The sequence below is a fragment of the Quercus robur genome, chromosome 12, assembly GCF_932294415.1.
Source record: "Quercus robur chromosome 12, dhQueRobu3.1, whole genome shotgun sequence".
Lineage (NCBI taxonomy): Eukaryota > Viridiplantae > Streptophyta > Magnoliopsida > Fagales > Fagaceae > Quercus > Quercus robur.
The window spans coordinates 11,506,065-11,525,695 of record NC_065545.1 but is presented as its reverse complement, the minus strand read 5'-3'; the positions used below and the strand labels follow the sequence as shown (position 1 = coordinate 11,525,695).

The following is a 19,631-nucleotide window of genomic DNA, read 5'->3' as shown; positions in this document are numbered from 1 at the left end:
TAGTATCAAAAAGTGCAATGAGACCAATAAATAGTAATAAAAATAGGTTAAAAGTGTAGATAAGTTGAATTTTTCGGCTCATCCCAAACAGATGTTTAATATATTTTTTTTTTAACAAAAAAACATTCATTTCTTTTGAAAGTTAAAGGCCTTGATAGACAAGGCAAATATGAATCCAAAGAGCATTGGAATCCCAACAATCACAGCTGCAACGACGCCCAAAAAGTCATTTCTAAAGCCGAAGTAATTCCTTACAAAATCTTCTACAGTTTCACCAGACTCAAGAAAGTCCTTGACATCTCCATATTGTGAAGCAAACAATCCATACAAGGTCCAAGCAACAGGGCAAGCCCAATAATACCATCTCCACCATATCGGAATTCTCTGTCATAGAAAGAAAGTAAGTTTAATCCTAATGGTTTCATTTTCTGTGTGTATATGTAATATGCAAATGTGCATAGTCTGTATATGTATGTGTGTAGAATATTAGTAGTTACCGTTTGGGGGACAACGAATCCTGAGAAAAGGTTCCATATTGCATAGAAGGCAGATGAAACTATGCTCCCAATGTGGTGGTTGGGAGTAAGAGCCACGGTCATCATCCCATATAATGTAAAGTATAATAAGGTGAAGTACATGAAGAAAAGATACCATAAGAACTTCATAACTGTCCATTCGAATGCCATCATGGCATATACTATAACCCCATAAATGACAGTTTGAAGAAAAATGTATGGAAGCTCAATAACAACCTACAAAAGAATGGGACTTGGTTAGGATCATTGTCATGAGTTCAAGTGTTCATCAGGACAGCCTAGACAAAGTAAAACACAAAACATGTTGCCCTTTGCTTTCTTTCTTTTTTGAGGGTAAGATATCATTGGAATGCATGATAGATCAATTCTAAAATTCTTTATGAATAGCATCTAATATTGGTATTTCCCTATAAATTTTCAATTTCATATAATATTTATTGTGCAAAAGAAAAATACTAATTTAATAAGCACAAAACAGAGAAATATTTTTATGGTTTGGCAAAATGCCTATGTCCACAAGTAATGAAAGGAGAAAATTACAATAAAACAATAGAGTGATTACAATAGTGGCACAAAGTCTCTCTCAAAAAATGGTAGAGGAAAGCAATTAATGCATTGGTAAGAAAGAGTAAGTTGTTCTAAGTTGAGGGCATTAAAAAGGGTAAAGGAAGACCAGAAATAACATTAGTAAAAGTGATAAAATAAAAAAATTTTCAAGTAAGGATCTAATAGGGAATATGACTTCAAATAATAGAATGAAGGGGGAAAAAAAATACATGTGGCTGACCCTAGCCTATCTATTGAGGATCCATAGCCGACCCCAAATTTGAGATTAAGGCTTGTTGTTGCGTTTATTTCACTTTAAATTTTACACAAAATATGACTTTATTATTGGATAGTAAATTGTAATCATTAACTCAAAATTTGGAATGTGTTAAAGACAAATGAAGACCCTCTCTCTCTCTCTCTCTCTCTCTCTCTCTATATATATATATATATATAAATACACACATACACAAAACACCAGCTTAATAAGGATTTTGAATTTCTGTTAATGCTTGTGAGATGTGGGGAACAAGGGCTAAGTGGTTGTTTGGCTTCACTTTTTTGATCACTCAATTTCCATCACTCATAACTCATCGCTCATCACTCAATTTTTCACACCCGTTTGGCATCATCACCCAATTTCCAGCACTTAATACTTTCACACTATTTGTAGGCCCATACCTGTCAGCCGATGCAGCTTTTTCTCTTTTTTTTTTCTTTTTTTTTTTTTTTTTTTAGTACCCAAACTCGCCGAAGCTAAAAAAATAAAAAAAAAAAACCCAGAACTGAAGACCGAACAAGTGAAAAAAAAAAAAAAAAAAAAAAAAAGAACTGAAGACTAAACAAATGAAAAAAAAAAAAGTCAAAAGGTGGTCAAAAGTTGCGGCTGTGGGTCCCTCCATGTGTGTTTATTTACGGAAATGCCATTGAGTTATGAGTTATGGAAACTGAAAACAGCCAAAATGTGTTTTTAGTTTCCATAACTCATAACTCAAAAATCAGAGAATTGAGTGATGGAAACAGAGTTACCGTTTGCCAAACAATCTTTTCGCTATGAGTCTCACCATTTTTGAGTTATGAGTTATGGAAACTGAGAATTGATTGCAATCCAAATAGCCTCTAAGGTTCAAGTTCCAGGAGAAAGCTTTACACACACAATAGGTACCATAGAGAGTCCATTTCATGGTTGTGATTTTATTTCTTAAATACAATAGTCTACCAAACGTCATTTCACTTAAAAATTTAAATGACATGGTACTAGATATATATTTATATTTATAGTATTTAATTTGAACCATGATATAGATCCAATTCAAATGGAGAATGCTTTTCGCCTTTTCCCCCTAACACAACTTTTTGCTACATGAAAAGTAGAAAGTTAAATCGATCAATTTTTTACAGGAAAGTCTAATACAAAAACAAGAAATTTTACCTGTCCAATGGCATATGGCAGGGCTGAATACATTCCGGCCGCTCTTTCTCTGTAAAAGACCGTTCTCTCAGTAGCCACAACTGGCAGCACTGACATGCCATTTTGTACCCCAATGTAGACAACGGCGGTGTACATAGAACCCATTGCATTGAACAGGTCTTGTTGCTTTGTCCTGTGATTCCCAAAAATAATTTAGTACATATTAGTCACTCATGAGGTTTAACATTTTTAGATTCAATTTTCATGCCTTGGGTTTTAAGTTATTTGCAATAGATATACCTTTTGGAACCAAGATCCCAAAATATCATCCCAAACAACAAAGCTATGATTGTTGTGAATAAAAGTCTCACAGCATTATAAGATGGGTTTCGCCAGTAAGAGCACTGCTGTTTCCACAGGCAAGCGATGCATTGGTCGAAGAAAGATTGTGAATAACGAGTAGGGAAGAATAGATCTTTGGAACCCAGTGGGGGTGTACTTAGTTCCCTGATCAATGCTTTGTTTCTCCTGAATCATTGTCCTTTAAGCATTAATAGTGAAATATGAAATCCCATATACAACAAGATTATAAGGAAAATATTTCTAATGAGAAAATCTTCAACCCACTAGGCACTAGGTAACAATGTACATGTGTTTTTAGTTATGTGACTTATTTAATAGCCATGTGATTTATTTAAACTAATCGTAGATCCATGTAATGCGTGAAAATATACAATTATTTTGTAATGTGGTATAATATATGATTTATTCTATAAAACGTAGTGGAGATATTATTTCTAAAATTATTTTTCATATCTCCATCTCTACAAATATATCATTCTATTATTTTGAGTTTTTTTTTTTCAATAAAAAACTTAGGTACATTTGATTAATATTATTCCTTTTTTTTTTTCTGAGATAAAAGATAGAAATAATATTCTTTTTTCAAGTGATCTATATTATTCAAACATTTGTATAGTGTGTTATGTTTTTGTTCTTGTGTTTTCTACAATTAAAATTTTTAAGTTCCAAAATTAATTATTTGAATTTCTCATTCTCTTGAGAAGATTATCATGATAATCAAACCTCATCACAAATTTACAATTGATATTACTTAAATAATTTATAGTCAAATAAATAATCATTTCACTTCTAAAATATCTAAAAATTAACTCAAACCAAAACTATAAGAGGGATAAAGAGTACATGTGATAAATAACTCAAAAAACACACCACCAAAGTGTATCATCCAAAAGTAGAGACAAAAAAATAAAAAAAAATAATTCATCAATCTAAAATAGAGTTGCAAGAAAGAATTAATAATAGAGAGAGAGAGAGAGAGAGAGAAACAATCACAGTTTTTTGGAAGAGAATGTGAGAAAAATAACAAAATTATATAAAAGAAAATGAGTAGAAGAATATTTAAAAGAAAATGTATAGTTGTAAATACCAAATTTATCCAAGCCATAATATGTAATACAATAACATTAAATCATTCTGTAATTTCCAAAATTATCCAAGTCATGTTATGGTTTTTTTTTTTCCTACAACTAAAATTTTTAAGTTCCAAAATTGATTATTTTAATTTCTCATTATCTTAAGAAGATTATCATGATAACCAAATATCATTACAAATTTACAATTGATATTACTTAAATAATTTATAGAGACATTCAAATACATAATCATCTCACTTCTAAAATATCTAAAAATTAACTCAAACCAAAACTATAAGAGGGATAGAGAGTACATGTGATAAATAACTCAAAAAACATGCCACCAAAATGAATCATCCAAAAGTAGAGACACAAAAAAAAAAAAAAAAAAAAAAAAATCAATCTAAAATAGAGTTGCAAAATAGAATTAATAAGAGAGAGAGAGAGAGCAATCACCTTTTTTTGGAAGAGAATGTGAGACAAATAACAAAATTATATAAAAGAAGATGAGTAGAAGAATATTTAAAAGAAAACGTATAGTTGTAAACACCAAATTTATCCAATTCATGCTATGTAATAGAGTAACATTAAATCATTATGTAATTTCATAGGATAACATGTAATAAACAAAGATAAAAAATTAAAAAGATAATATATATATATATATATATAACCAAATCATATCAATCTAAAGTAGAGTTAAACATAAAAATTCACCAATCTAAAGAATTAAACATCCACCAAAAGAAAGAATACATACATACATATAAATATATATATATATATATATATAATAGAGAGAGAGAGAGAGAGAGAGAGAGAGAGAGAGAGAGAGAGAGAGAGAGAGAGAGAGAGAGAATTCACCTTTTTGTATGAGCAAAATATAGATTGAATGAAATAGTAAATAACAAATTTTTATAGTAAAAAAATTGGTGAGAATAAGAGTTGAAATAAAAGGAAGATGAAGGGATGGAAAAATTGTAAGGTTAAGGTATAGAGTAGTGGGGAGATAAAAAGGTAAAAGTAAGTAAATGTTAGAGAAAGTGTAATTATAAAGTAGCAAATTAATAAGGAGAAAATTAATTAAAAAAGAGAAAAAATATTGAAAAATAGGTTGATGATGTGGCTTAATAGTAGCGTACAACATTAAACTCTACGCTTCAGCTTTTAGATATATACTAGCCGTGAACCCGTGCGTTGTGCGTGATATTTATTTTTATGGTGGTTTTATTAAATTTTTTTTTTTTTTACAATTTAAACTAATCTAATAATGAGTAATGTATTTCGTAATTATATTTTTATTTATTATAGGAACAATCATAGATGTAATATAGAAACAATCCAAAACACCAAAAAAACGTAAACTAAAAAAAATTTAATAAAACTTAACAATGATTAATTGAACCAATATTAGGATAAATTTTTTTTTTGATAATCTATTAAGGTTATTTTCTTTGTAGAAATTATAATTTCAACCGCCCAAAACATATTATCAAATAAACAATTATTAGCAAAATCTAAGAATTAAATTTCTATACATGCATTGTTATAAAATAATAATAATAAAAATAAAATTGCAAAAGTTAAAATTTGTCACCTATTCAATTATTTTTGTTTGGCTAACCTTTGCTTTTCTTTAAATAAATGGCATTATAGAGTACTTCTAATACAACTATTAAGAGTACTTTATCCACCACAAAGGTTTAGAAAATAAACAAAAATTACTAAAGTCTCATAGTTTAACATCTAAATTGAGCACTATAAAAAATCATGCTATGTAACAGAATAAATATCAAATTATCCAAATCATGCTATGTAATAGAATAATATTATATTTTTATATTCTATATTTAATTCTTTTGAACGCAATAGGATAACATTTAACAATCAAAGAGAATAAAAAAAAAAAAACAATTTAAAAAACAAAACTAAATCACAATTTTAAAAACAAAACTAAATCGCATAAACCCAAAATAGAGTTTTAAAGAATATAAAAAATTATCAACCTAAAGTAGAGATGTAAGAAAAATAAAAAAATCCACCAAAAAATTTAGAGAGAGAGAGAGAGAGATGGGAGACCTTTTTTGTGAAGGAAAACTATGCATAGAATAGAAGAGATAGTGACAAATTTATAGTAAGATGGTGTGAATAAGAAGAGACAAAAATAAAGGAAGATGAAGAGAAAGAGGAAGAATGATATTAATGTAGAGGGTAGTGGGGAGATGAAAAGGTAAGGGAGAGAAAAAGATTGAAGTAATGGGGAGGTGAAATGGTAAGGAGAGAGAAAGGTTGAAGAAGTGTAAATATAAAAAAAATAAATGTTAAAAACAATTATAAGGAAAAAAAAGAAAAAAAAAACCCTAAAGCTTGAAAGGCTTCAACGTTTCGTTTTTTTTTTTTTTTTTTTTTTTTTTTTTTTTTTTTTAAGCTGAAAAGGCTCACAGAAAACCCTAAATCTGAACTGAAAAGGCTTTGGGTTGGGCTTGATTGTGGAACTAAATAAATAAGAGGTGGGCTGGATTAATTATACAGATTTATTATAGGGTGATAGTGGAAGTAAATAAATAAGTAGTGGGTTGGATTTATTATAGGGTGATAGTGGAAGTAAATAAATAAGTAGTGGGCTACATTTATAGAGCTAAAAATTGTAAAAACCATTTAAAAATTGTAGGACAAATTATATTTTTTAAAAAGAAAAGAAAAAAAAGAATGATGTGGCAGTTGATGTGGCGCAACGTGAGAGCGGCAGTATTAAACGCTACACTTCAGCTTTTAGTAATATATATATATATATATATATATAGATATAGATGTCATGATGGATTATCATATTAAACTTGGGGAGAAAATATATCAAGTTTCAAGTTATGTTTTAATTTTTCTAATGTTTCTTTGGACTATAGATGAAACAAAGGTTGTAACGAAAGCTTTACCTATATAGTTCTGAGTTCTTGTACACATCAGTGAAATTAACACCAAGAGCTGTTTCTTGTGCTATTGAAGTAACCTCCAACATCCAAGTTGCAGGATTATATCCATCTCTAATTTTAGGAACTCCGTTGATTTCCTTACGAAGCAAAATCCAAATATTTTGGTAACTATATATGTCACAAAAGTGGGTTGATATGTACGTATCAATTGTTTATTTGCCTAACCTCAAAGTACTTAATCAGATGGGATGAGCGGCCGCCTAATGGACCTGCATATATTTGCTCCCCTCCCACTTTCAAAAGAAGTAGCTGAAATGCAACATTGAGCCATTCCGTTAGAGATGGCCCTCAAACATATATATACAGATATGTTTGTGTGTATCTAACCTCATCAAAGGTATCAAAAATATCAATGCTTGGCTGATGTATGGTGCAAACCACTGTTCGTCCTGTGTCAACAGTGTTCCTCACTGTCCTCATTACTATTGCTGCTGCCCTGGCATCAAGGCCAGAGGTTGGCTCATCCATGAATATTATAGATGGGTTAGCAACAAGCTCAACTGCAATTGTCAGCCTCTTGCGCTGCTCAGTTGAGAGGCCACTCACATTGGGCAATCCAACAAGTGCCTCCCTTAATGAGGTCAGTTCCACAAGCTCAATGACTTCCTCGATGAACATCTGCAGCTCAAAACCACAATTTTAATCTAATATCCTAATATAACTGAACATAAATTAGATTTCTTTGTTTTTTTTTTTTTTTTTTTAATCTTGAATTTGTTCAACTTTGCCTTAGTAGGTGTCAAATCAGAATGTACAACCCTCATTTGCATGTCGTTACTTTTAAGTTTACTGCAATGTGCCCTCAATAAAAGAAAAGGAAGAAAATTTAGAAATGGTACCCTTCTTGTTATAGAATCAACCTCAGTGGGTAACCGAAGCCACGCAGAATATAATAAAGATTCATAGACTGTAACGTGTGGAGAATGGATATCAGTTTGTTCGCAATATCCAGATATGCGAGCAAATGTTTCTTGCTTCTTTGGGTAGCCTGATATTGTGATGCTACCCTGGATATATCCGGTAGTTTTCCTTCCTGCCAAGACATCCATTAGAGTGGTCTTACCAGCACCACTAACACCCATTAGAGCTGTTAGGACTCCTGGCCTGAAAGCTCCACTTATACCCTTTAGTAGTTCAAGCCTATCCTCAAGAATACCTTGAGTTTTCATTTCCTGCGTGTATGTCAACAAAAGTGAAAATATTTTACAAGTGTAAAATCAAGATTATGTATGAGTAAAACACTGATTATACACATAGTAATGACTTGAGAATTTGAGTACAAATATCCTGCCAAGTACATTGAGGGTGCATCTAAATTGAAAATAGAAGGAACCTGTGGCATGTCTACAGCATATCTGATTTCATCGAAAGCAAGTGATAGGGGTTCAAAAGGAAGAACCATTCCTCTCTTCCCATTTTGATAAGCTTCATCAATTCCGCCTACTCTCTTAAATAATGACCTGGATGATACACTTCTTTGATCTTCAGCCCTTTGTTCTGTATTGTTATCACAGTAATTATTTATAATTTAAATACCACAAGTTAGAGACAGAGCATGAATCTGGGAGCATAATGACCCACCAGGGAAGCTCTTTCCTCTAGATGATAGCTCAATGAACTCTCCAGCTTTATTAGCATTTCTCTCAGTCAAGGCCTCTTTGGATAGTACTGTCTGAGGCTTACTAAAGGCTGCAGCAAAGTAATCCATTTATCAGAAAGGTAAGTCCAATTTCGGAACTTGACAAAATATGAAGATAGAACTTACGACTGAGATACTGTAGAGCCAAAGTGAAAAGGAAGTTGAACAGAAAAATATATCCAATCAAAGCTCCTACTCCAATCCAATACCAATCCGCTTGTGGAAAAATCCCACGAGACTTCAAGATCAAAACTCCTAATTGTTCTGAGGAATTAGGAGCCACCTATAATAAAAAAAACATTTCCACATAATTATTGATCAATCTTTTATCCAATTTTTTTCTTAAATTTTTTTTTTCTTTCATAAAAATTTATAAAAGGACGCTTACATGTCTCCAACTCTTTCCTAGAAATTCATTCACAGCTATAGCATTCTGTCCATACATCAGCGGGGAGATCCAATAACCCCACAACCACCATTTCGGCACATTATCTGATGCAAAATGAAAACAAAATTAGAATTTATATCCAATTGGCATCAAGAATAGAAAACTTATTACCAGGATCTGTTTATTTTATTACTTCACCTCGAGATATGATGAATCCTCCTAAAACCTGCACTACAAGGAGAGCGAATGACCCAACTGTGCTAGCAACAATCACATCCCTTCCTAATGCAGCCATTAATCGGAAAAGTCCAGATGCCATCAGGTTAATGCACAGGATTAAAAAGTACTGTTTGAAAAACCTGCCATTAGGAGCTTCGGTCAGAATCTGAAACCAAAATGTAAACTTAAATTTAAATTATGCTGCTTTCATTTTTTTTTCCACCTTCGAATGTCTGGATCAAAGCCTATAACATAATAAGTCATCACCACCCAAATGGCAGATTCTACAAGGTTTATTGGAATCTTGAGGATCCACGTGGGTATAGCGTAAGCCCACGAGGGATAGAAGAAAAGTTCTCTTTGCTTGTAAAAGACAGGAAGTTTCATGATGGCCATATTGAGCTCTGAAATTCCATTAAACATAGCTACAAGGGCCGTAAAAAAGAGAGCACCCAAATAGATACCACCATCTGTCACTGTATCTCGATGCATCTCAGTTCGTAGAAATAAGGTCATCATTATAAAAGCTATGAGAGTGAGCTGAAAATGCAAGAAAATAAAAGGAACAATGAGGAGTAATCACTTAAATGTCGAATGCTTAAATTGTATTTTGTACCATTATGGAGGAAGTTTCTACAAAATTTCAGTTTTTTTATGATAAGATGAGTATGAACTTCAAAAAAAAATTATATTTACAAGTTCATTCAAGTTTTGAGATATACTGAAACTTAATTCCTCCCAATTTTACTCAAAATTGAAAATTTAAATGATTAAATACTCACTTGGCTCATTTTGAAGATGTAGACAAATGAGTTCCTCCTCATAAGCAAGAATTCTCTACTAACACAAGCTCTCAATAACTCTTTCTTGCTAACACCATACTTCTTAGTGGTTAAAACAGCAGGGTGGACTTCGGACTTGTTAAATGGAGTAGCAAGCTTGTCACCAAGTTTGCAACCAATGTCAAATGAGTGAAATGCTTTGGCAAATTCGTCCACATTAACAAACCTGTAAGGCTCATCTTTATTTGCCCAGTACTGCTCTTGGTCTTTCCTTGATGTCACCTATTGCAGCCCCACAAAAAACAAAAAACGTTTTAAAAAATTTCCAATACTTTACAGCACATAAAAAAAAACTAGAAGTACCTCTTGTAAGAAGTCGGCAACTCCCTTCCTCTCGGGACATTTGAAACCCATATATTCAAAAAACTCCAGCACATTTTCACGGGGACCTTGATACACAATTTGGCCATCTGAGAGAAGAATTATATCATCGAATAGTTCATAAGTTTCTGGAGGTGGTTGGAGAAGAGAGATGACTGCAGTTCCATTGAGAATACGGAGGGATTGCTTGAGTGAATTTACAATCTGAAAAGTTGTTGAGCTGTCCAAGCCAGTGGATATCTCATCCATGAACAATGCCCTTGCTGGTCCAACCAGCATCTCCCCTATATCATATTTATATTGACCAGAAATTTCAAAGAATCAACTTAAAGTACATTTCACAATTTACGGGTTTCAATTTGAGTAGGCAACATGAGTGTGCAACGTTTTGTTTTATGTATTACCTGTTGTGAGTCGTTTTTTCTGTCCACCAGAAATACCTCTTAACATTTCATCCCCCACTATAGTATCAGCGCAGACTTCAAGCCCCAAAATCTACAATGTCATAAAAGCAGAAAGTTTAAAACTGTACAGATAATCACATTGTTGTGCATATCTCCTAGATGCATTTTAAGGTGGTACCTTTATTACATAATCGGTAACAATACTGGTCTCCAGTCCTTCAAGTGCTGCTGCCTGAAGAATTTAAGCTATCAAGTTTTTTAGTAATGGCTAATGAAGATTGTTCTGTTCACCCCTTTCCAATAATTACTGCAAATTTATGAACTGTCAACAATTAATTCAAGGACAATCTGTTTGTGTCACCTTCATGTAGATATCAATATCAGGATCTGGCTTAATATTTGCTGCCTTCTCTCTTCTTAACAATTCTGCCAATATCTCTGCAAAATTTTCAAAATTTGAAATTCTAAATTCAAAACCTCAGAACTCCTTGGCCAAACAGAATATCTTAAAATTGTGGGTGTTTAAACTGACCATAACGTTGTCCAACCCCTTGACATCTTGCTGCAAAAGTCAGTGTTTCTCTCACTGTCATTTCTCCTATGTGAAGATCATGTTGACTTATATAGGCTGATGTTCTCTGTGGAACAAACTCTTCCATTCCATGTCCATTGTACGTAACTCTTCCCGAAAACTGAAGTTCATTAATCACCATATCAGATCATAAGATAATTTTTAAAATCCGGTCCTCATTACTACTCTTGGTGTTCCAATTTATACTCCATAAACTACAGTTTCCATTTTAATTTTGGCTACTTTAGGGGTTCAAGTGATAGCTCAGTGGTTATAACATCATTTGGAGTGTCCAATGTGAGTGTGGTTTGAACCACACCTCCCCCCTCCCACTATCTACTTATCAAAAAAAAAATCATTATAAGAAGGAAAAAAAAAAAAAAAAGACTTGTGACAGGTTACGATTGATGGAACATAAAGTAGGACACTCAAAATGAGGCCGACAATTCTTATTCAGATAATTTTACCCAAAATAAAGTAAATTCATCTGACATTTAACTTCCTTACCTTTAAATCTTTACTGAGTTTTCCAGCCAAAGCCAATAGTAATGTGGTCTTTCCAGAGCTTGGGGGGCCTAAAAGCAATGTCATTCTGCGAGAATTGGATGAACAAGATGGAAGATGAGCCGTTTGGAAAGTGTAATCTAATATCATTGACACTATATATAATCACCTTTGAGGCTGGATGATGCCACTAACATCTCGAAGGATTGGTAAAGTTATCTTTCTACTTGGAAGAATGTGCAGATAATTTAAGAATCCCTTAGAGAAAGAGAATGGGAGAGAGATTTCAGAGTGAGTATATAACTATATATAGAGATGAAAGTCAGAGTTAGATGATACAACTATCTACAAACTTCATTTACCTCTAACATGTTGACAAAGAAGTTGAATATTGTAGGTAACGCTCTGCTTCCAATGTAAACTTCTGCCTCCACATTTAGGTGCTCAAACCGAACTTCAACAGTTGGAAGTTCAAGTCCAACTCTGAGTTTAAGTTAAAAAAACAAACAAAGAAACAAAACCAACATGAATACATTATAAAAGGGCTCCCAAAAATGACCAAGGAAAACAAAACAAAATGAAATGTACTTTCCATTCCCAAAATATGGTCCAAGTTGTTCTTTACATCTATTTACTATTTAGAGTTCAAATAATTGTATATGTGGTGGACATGTTGCTAATGTGGAATGTTAAAAAGTTTAGTTGGTTTGATATAAATTTAAGGGCATATAGATGAAAGGAAGAAACTGATACTCTTAAAATTTTGGGGAAAATATTATTTATGTTCCTAAATTTTGCTTGAAGTTCATTTTTTGTCTCTAAATTTTTATTTTTTATTTTGTCATTAAACTATTGAAAATGTTTTTACATTTAACTAATTTAGACAATTGCCTAAGGCCCCAAATAAAAGAAGACCCAATCATTTTTAGATAATAAAATACCATATTTGTATAGCAATCTAAAGTAAAAATATATCTCATAATCATTGACATTTTTATTTGGAAAAGTAGGGTAACTAAAAATTGAAGAAATCCATCTAGCCATTTTTTGCCCTCTTACATTTAAAAAAGTCTTTCATCTTTTAGCAATCACTTATTATCAAATTACTCTTTTTCTCTTTTCATCCTAAATCTATTTTCACCCATGATATTTAGAGTAAATAATTTTTTTTTTTTTAGTTTATTATACATTATGCTTTAATAAAATACTTAGTAGTCATTTTGAGTCTAAAAAATGAAAAGAATGTATTTAAAATAAAAATTATAATATAGAAAGTTAAAGATACATTCTTTAATTGATAGTTAAATATAAGAAAATTCATTTAAATTATCATCTTAAACCTCAAATTGTATCAAATTGACTATGGGTAAACAGCAGGTACAAAATTATTGGTCACACGCATTATACGAAAGATCTTTTCAAAGTTTGGATGAAAAAATAATTGTTTTCAAAAGTTTAGGAATAAAAAAAAATTATTTATTTATTTTAGTTTAAAGATAGAATGTGTAACGTTTTCAACAGTTTAAGGATGAAAAAAAAAAAATTTGAAGTGTAAGAACAAAAAATGAACTTAATGCAAACCTTAGGGATAAAAACAATAATTTTGCCAAAATAAAAATTATGAAAAAATTACAATTTTCAAATATCAAGGATGAAATTAAATTTAGATCAAATTTCTGGAATGAAACAATTATAACCGATTAGCAACCTAGTGTTTCCAAAGGAGACAGGGGAGTTCAAGTCCTCCTTTTTCCAACTATCAAATTATCCAAGAAGCCAAAATCTCTATCATAAAAAGTAGTAATAATAAAAAGCCAAAATATCTTTTACAAGATAAAGACTGAAACTTATTAATATTAATTCTACCCATGTTCTTAAAGCTAAAGCTAAAGAGACAGAGAGCATAAATGCATTAAAAATGATTCAAAGAACACAAATTTAGATGTCAGGAATGAAATCTCCCAAAAACAAGAAGAGGAAAACAATTTCAATCACTGTATTTGAAATTGCTGGAACACCAAAAAACCACAAGAATATATCAATTACGCACCGACATCATATCAGTTTAGAATTCAAAGATGTTAAATTAAAAATGTAGATTGATGGAACTCACCGATCAATGCGGTCCTTGAGCTTTAACAGGAACTTCTCATTATCTTCTTCTGCAATTTTCACCAGCCTATCTAACAAAGCTTTTCTCTCCAATATTCCAAGACTCTTTATGTCAATCTCTCTAGCTTGACCCTCTGCACTAGTGAGCATACCTTTCCTCATACGTGAATATGTAGGCAGTCTCTCTAAAGCAGCCCATTTGAGAGCTTCTTCATCGTCTTCTTCTTCTCTAAAAGACCTCGTGAAAACTTCCATATCGTTGTTCCTCAACATGTTAGGACTGCTTGTGTGAGAACTACTACTACCTCTGTATATGTCACTGCTCTAATTAGTAGCAAGTTTTTGATGACTAATTAAACAAAACGTGCAAAGTATTTTTGGTTTTTTAAATTCAAATGCAATAATGAAACTCAACTTTTATGCATATATATTATGCTGAACATGTGAAACAGCTCAGCATTATCTCACAGATGGTTTGGGATCAATAATTATCATAAAAGAGAAGAGAAGCTTTGGACGACAAGCTACTGTGACACGTCTAAACGGAAGATGTTAACAGAAAGTGAATTAACGGTGATTAATTCTATCACTGCATAAAAAACCACAACTATCATAAGAGGTAGATTGTAATTGACTGTTTATCACTCTTGCATAAACTCGTCATTTTTTTATCTATCATTCACACTTTGCCTTTGCCATTGCCACGTTACACTTATAGAAAGTTATGAAAAATTTTGCATCCTAAACTTTATTTAAAAATATATATAATTCTAAAAAGAAATGATTGATGGGGTTTGGTATACACCTGCTTCACGACTAGAAAAAAGTAATCAATTCCACATAAAAGAAAGCATCAAAAGGTGGGTCTAGTGTCCTATTCCAAAGGAACTGAATAATAATCAGTAACACAGTGTGGTAAAGTTCATGAAAAACCAAAAGAATGATAATCGATACGTTCGCGAATATCATTCACATGATGAAATTTTGAAATAGAAGAAAGAGTAAAAAATGAGGATGCCCTCCCATTAGAGGCATTAAAATGTGTGGTCTTGATTGATAAATGTAGCTATAGCATAGAATCTGATGCGACAGCCGACCAATGTTAATGGGTAATTGAGGATATAGAGCTTGTGGTGCAACTTTACGCAACCAGAAAGTGATATGGACGGACTGTTAGTAAACTGATAGCGTACATACGAGTGATATCTAGGTGAACTTTTTACCAAAAAAAAAAAAAAAAAAAAAATATCTAGGTGAACTTTGTCATGGGGTGGAGGTTAAACTTTTTCCACGTTTGATTCACCTCACCACTTTTGGTTGGTTGGTTGGTTAGTTGGCTGGTTTTTTTTTTTTTTTTTTTTGGTCAAATTGTATATATCAGCATCATCAAAGGCTTGCGTCATATTAAGATCCTCCAGATAGTATATGTTTATTGTTGGGCGGGTGTTAATAAATGACGGGAGGGCAAGGTAGGGATTTCACCCCCTACAAATGTTGGCTAGAATGGAGACTAGCACACGAGAAGAGAGCAATAGAGCATAAGTATAGATTACCAGTTATGAGGTCTTTCCGGCATGCCGTTCACTACCAGCGATCTAGACATGATTCTTAAGATGCTAAACAAGAAATCTGATCAATGAAGGTCAAATTAATTGCATATACAACTATCCACTCACTCAATATATGATGTGATGTGGTATGTCTCCATATCTCTTTAGTGGGAGTTCTATCTACTACCTAAAAGCACTTTTAGACCAGCAAAATAGATAATAACTAGTCACATTTGCAAAAAAGCTAATTGGGTATGCAATGATGGATTTTTTAAAGATTAGCATGTGCAAATTAAGGGTATAAACACCTCCCTCCAATAATGTTCAAGAGGTATGCAATTATGAACACACAAAAATCCACCCAATTTGACATTTTTTTCAAAACACTAACTTGAGCTTTTGAGTGCTCACAACCGCCCCTAATGGGGTGGTCGTGGGCACTCGAAAGAGAGACCTAGGGCAAGCCAGCTGAAACTATAGGCCATTTAGGCCACCGCCTAAGGACCCCTACTTGTAAGAGGCCCTCAAATAGTAATAATATATTATATAATATTACTTTCTCAGCTGATAAAAAAAAAAAAAAAAAAAAAAAAAAAAAAAAAAAAAAAAGCCTGTGAACTGACATGAAGGCTAATCCCAATTCCCATCATTTAAAGAAAAAAAAAAAAAAAAGAGGCCCGTGAATTGACATGAAGGCTAATCCCAATTCCTATCATATGAAGGGAAAAAAAAAATAGTCTGTTTCTCACACAGAAGAAAAGATTGCAAAAGGCAGAAATCTTTAGCTTAAAGGCAGAACCGTAGAAAGAAGAAACAAATAAGAAACGGCAAAAAAAAAAAAAAAAACACTCTCATCCTCTGACTCTTTCCATCTTGATTCTAAAAAAAAAACACTCTTTTTAGTAGACTTACTCATCAATTGGTGTTGGCAATAGAGTGTTCGTAGATCTTCATTTCAAGTTCTTTTTTGTTTTCCCTTCCTTTACCTCTTTCGTCTTCTTCAGCTGCTGGGTGTTTGAGTTTTTTTTTTTTTTTTTTTTTTTGAAGAGGAGCTGCTGGGTTTTTATACTTCTTTTTGGCTGAACTTTAGTTTAGTTGTACTCTTTACTCTTTTTTGTTTGTTCTTTTAAATTTAGATTTCTCTAGAAGGCTATCTGGCTATGGAATGGTTCGAATTGACCCCTTAAAGATTTAAAGTATGGATTCTAGACTTCTCTAGTCTTAAACGTTTTGTTTTTTTTTTTTTTTTTTTTTTTTTTTTTTTTTTTTTTTTAAAGAAATCAGATTTAGTGGGATGGAGCCATGGAGGGATAGTGGGCTCTAGACTGGTCTTAGTCTTAGTGTGAATTAAGTTGAGTCCTACACATTTTGCTAGTGGGTTGGTCTTAGTGGATCCAATCAAGTTGAGTCCTACACATTTTGCTAAAAAAAAAAGGTTTAATGCTACACAAAAAAAAAAAAAAAAAAAAAGAGTATTGATAACAAAATTATAAATTTAGAATAATTTACTTTGTATTAATATTAATTTTTTTTTTTTTTGTGCAGGTTTAAAGTGTAAAGTGATCATATTAAGTAAAGCTGCAATTGTGCATTTGATAAACCAGATTCTATTGTTTTATACATTAAATTTATATTATTCTAGTTATATTGTAATTTTTTTTTTTTATAGATTGTGTTTCATTTATTCATAAATATTTTTCAATTACAAATGTCTACTAGAAAATATCTATCTGGATATGAAAAACTAAAAAAAAAAAAAAAAAAAAAAAAAAAGAAGGACAGAGAAGAACTAATTGAATCTCAAAAAGGAGCTATGGACAAATTTATTACCAGTAAAAAACAAAATCTTGCAGAAAATTTGAGTGAAGGTTTCATAAATGAACAAGAAATTCATCAAAAAGAGTTGGAAGATAATGAAAATATACAACAAAATGATAATAACGAAGGTGGTCATGATAATGTTCAAACATGTAATGTCACCATTCTTGATAATGAAGCTCAAAATAATTTAGAGGAGAGTGAAAATATTAATGATCAACCTAATTATATTCCTACAAATATTTTTGATCCAAGTCAATGGAAAACTATTGATATAAAATTAAGAGATTTGTTAGTAGAAAATGGTCCAATAAGAGTTGATGATCTAAACTTTCCTATAGATAAGAACTCTAGACATTTTTCTACTACACATTATATTCGAAAATTACCAAATGGGGAGAAACATGATAGAAAATGGTTAGTGTATTCGAAAGACCTAGATAAAGTATTTTGTTTTTGTTGCAAGCTATTCAATTCAAAATCTAATACAAATCAACTAGCTAATGGAGGAACTAAGGATTGGAAAAATATTAGTTCTATTCTTAAAAATCACGAAACAACCAGTGAGCATATTACTAATATGAATACTTGGATTGGTTTAGAACTAAGATTATTGAAGAATAAAACAATTGATAAAAATGTCCAAGGACAAATTAAGAAAGAGAAAGATCATTGGAAAAAAGTGTTATTAAGAATAATAGCGGTGGTAAAAAATCTTGGTAAAAATAATTTGGCATTCTGAGGAAAAAACGAAAAGATCTATCAAGAAAATAACAGAAATTTTTTAAGTATAATTGAAATGATTGCAAAATTTGATCCAGTAATGCAAGAACACGTTCAATGTATTCAACATGGTGCAATCCATAATCATTATCTTGGACATTATATACAAAATGAAGTGATACAATTATTAGCAAATGAAATTAAAAGTAAAATTATAAAAAAGATTAAAGAAGCAAAATAATTTTCAATTATACTTTATTGTACCCCTGATGTAAGTCATCAAGAACAAATGACTCTCATACTAAGATGTGTGAATATTTCAATAAGTCCGATAAAAATAGATGAATATTTTGTGGAATTTTTAAAGGTAGATAATACTTCTGAAAAAGGTCTTTTCAATGAAATTATAAATGCAATAAAAAATATTGAACTTGATATTAATGATGTACGTGGACAAGAATATGATAATGAGTTTAATATGAAAGGGAAAAAACAAGGGGTACAAAAAAGAATTTTTGATATAAATCCTAAACCATTTTACACACCATGTGGTTGTCATAATCTCAACCTTGTCCTATGTGATATGGCTAATTCTTGTCCTAAAGCTATATCTTTTTTTGGAGTAGTACAACGTATATACACACTATTTTCTTCTTCCACAAAGCGATGGAAATTTTTACAAGATAATGTGACAGGTTTAACTCCTAAGCCATTCTCACAAACACGTTGGGAAAGTCGAATTGAAAGTGTGAAAGCAATAAAATTTCAAGTTCTAGAAATAAGAGATGCTTTGTTACAATTGGCAAAAACAAGTGAAGTTCCCAAAACAAAAAGTGAAGCTGATTGTTTAGCAACATATGAGATTGAAAATTTTGAGTTTTTGCTAGCTATAAATATTTGATATGACATATTATTTGCTGTTAACTCTGTTAGTAAAAATTTACAATCGAAAAACATGCATATTGATGTTGCTATAGATCAATTAAAAGGTCTCATGTCTTTTTTTAAAAAAATATAGAGAAGATGAATTTACATCTGCTATGAATTCATCTAAAGAAATTGTAACCAAAATGGAAATAGAGCTTATATTTCATGAAAAACGTATAATTCGTAGGAAGAAACAGTTTGATGAGAATGTTAATGATGAGACAACACAATCCGTTGAAGAATATTTTAGAATTAATTATTTTTTATATATAGTAGATCAAGCTATTTCTTCAATTGAAAGTAGGTTTGAACAATTTCAAATATATGAAAATATTTTTGGTTTTTTATTTAATTTTGAAAAACTAAAATCACTAGATAATGACAGTTTGAAAAAAAATTGTCTTAATCTTGAACGTTTTCTCACACATAAAACTTATTCAGATATTGATGTCTTAGATTTATTTTCAGAACTAAAAGTTTTAAAAGAAGTTTTGCAAATAAATGATAACTCTCCAATTAATGTACTAAATTATATAAATAGGCTAGAATATTTTCCAAATGCATGTATTGCTTTCAAGATATTACTAACTATACCTGTTACAGTTGCTTCCGCAGAAAGAAGTTTTTCAAAATTAAAATTAATAAAATCCTATTTAAGATCAACTATGTCACAAGAAAGATTAAGTGGATTAGC

The 19,631-nt window shown here is 31.3% G+C and overlaps 1 protein-coding gene across 1 annotated transcript; it reads right to left on the bottom strand.

Moving 5' to 3' along the window:
• LOC126709508 (pleiotropic drug resistance protein 1-like) lies at positions 1-14,448 on the bottom strand. Its single transcript, XM_050409770.1, has 24 exons — positions 13,921-14,448; positions 12,170-12,290; positions 11,977-12,065; positions 11,811-11,895; positions 11,265-11,424; positions 11,094-11,170; positions 10,911-10,964; positions 10,733-10,823; positions 10,311-10,612; positions 9,948-10,229; positions 9,389-9,705; positions 9,145-9,305; positions 8,947-9,050; positions 8,685-8,841; positions 8,501-8,608; positions 8,253-8,416; positions 7,759-8,091; positions 7,247-7,537; positions 7,085-7,168; positions 6,863-6,996; positions 2,794-3,021; positions 2,515-2,686; positions 498-752; positions 1-384 (listed from the first exon to the last, which is right to left on the bottom strand). Exons 1-24 carry the CDS (start codon positions 14,190-14,192, stop codon positions 127-129), a joined length of 4,299 nt encoding a protein of 1,432 aa, XP_050265727.1. The 5' UTR covers positions 14,193-14,448; the 3' UTR covers positions 1-126.
• Positions 14,449-19,631: the final 5,183 nt, after the last annotated feature.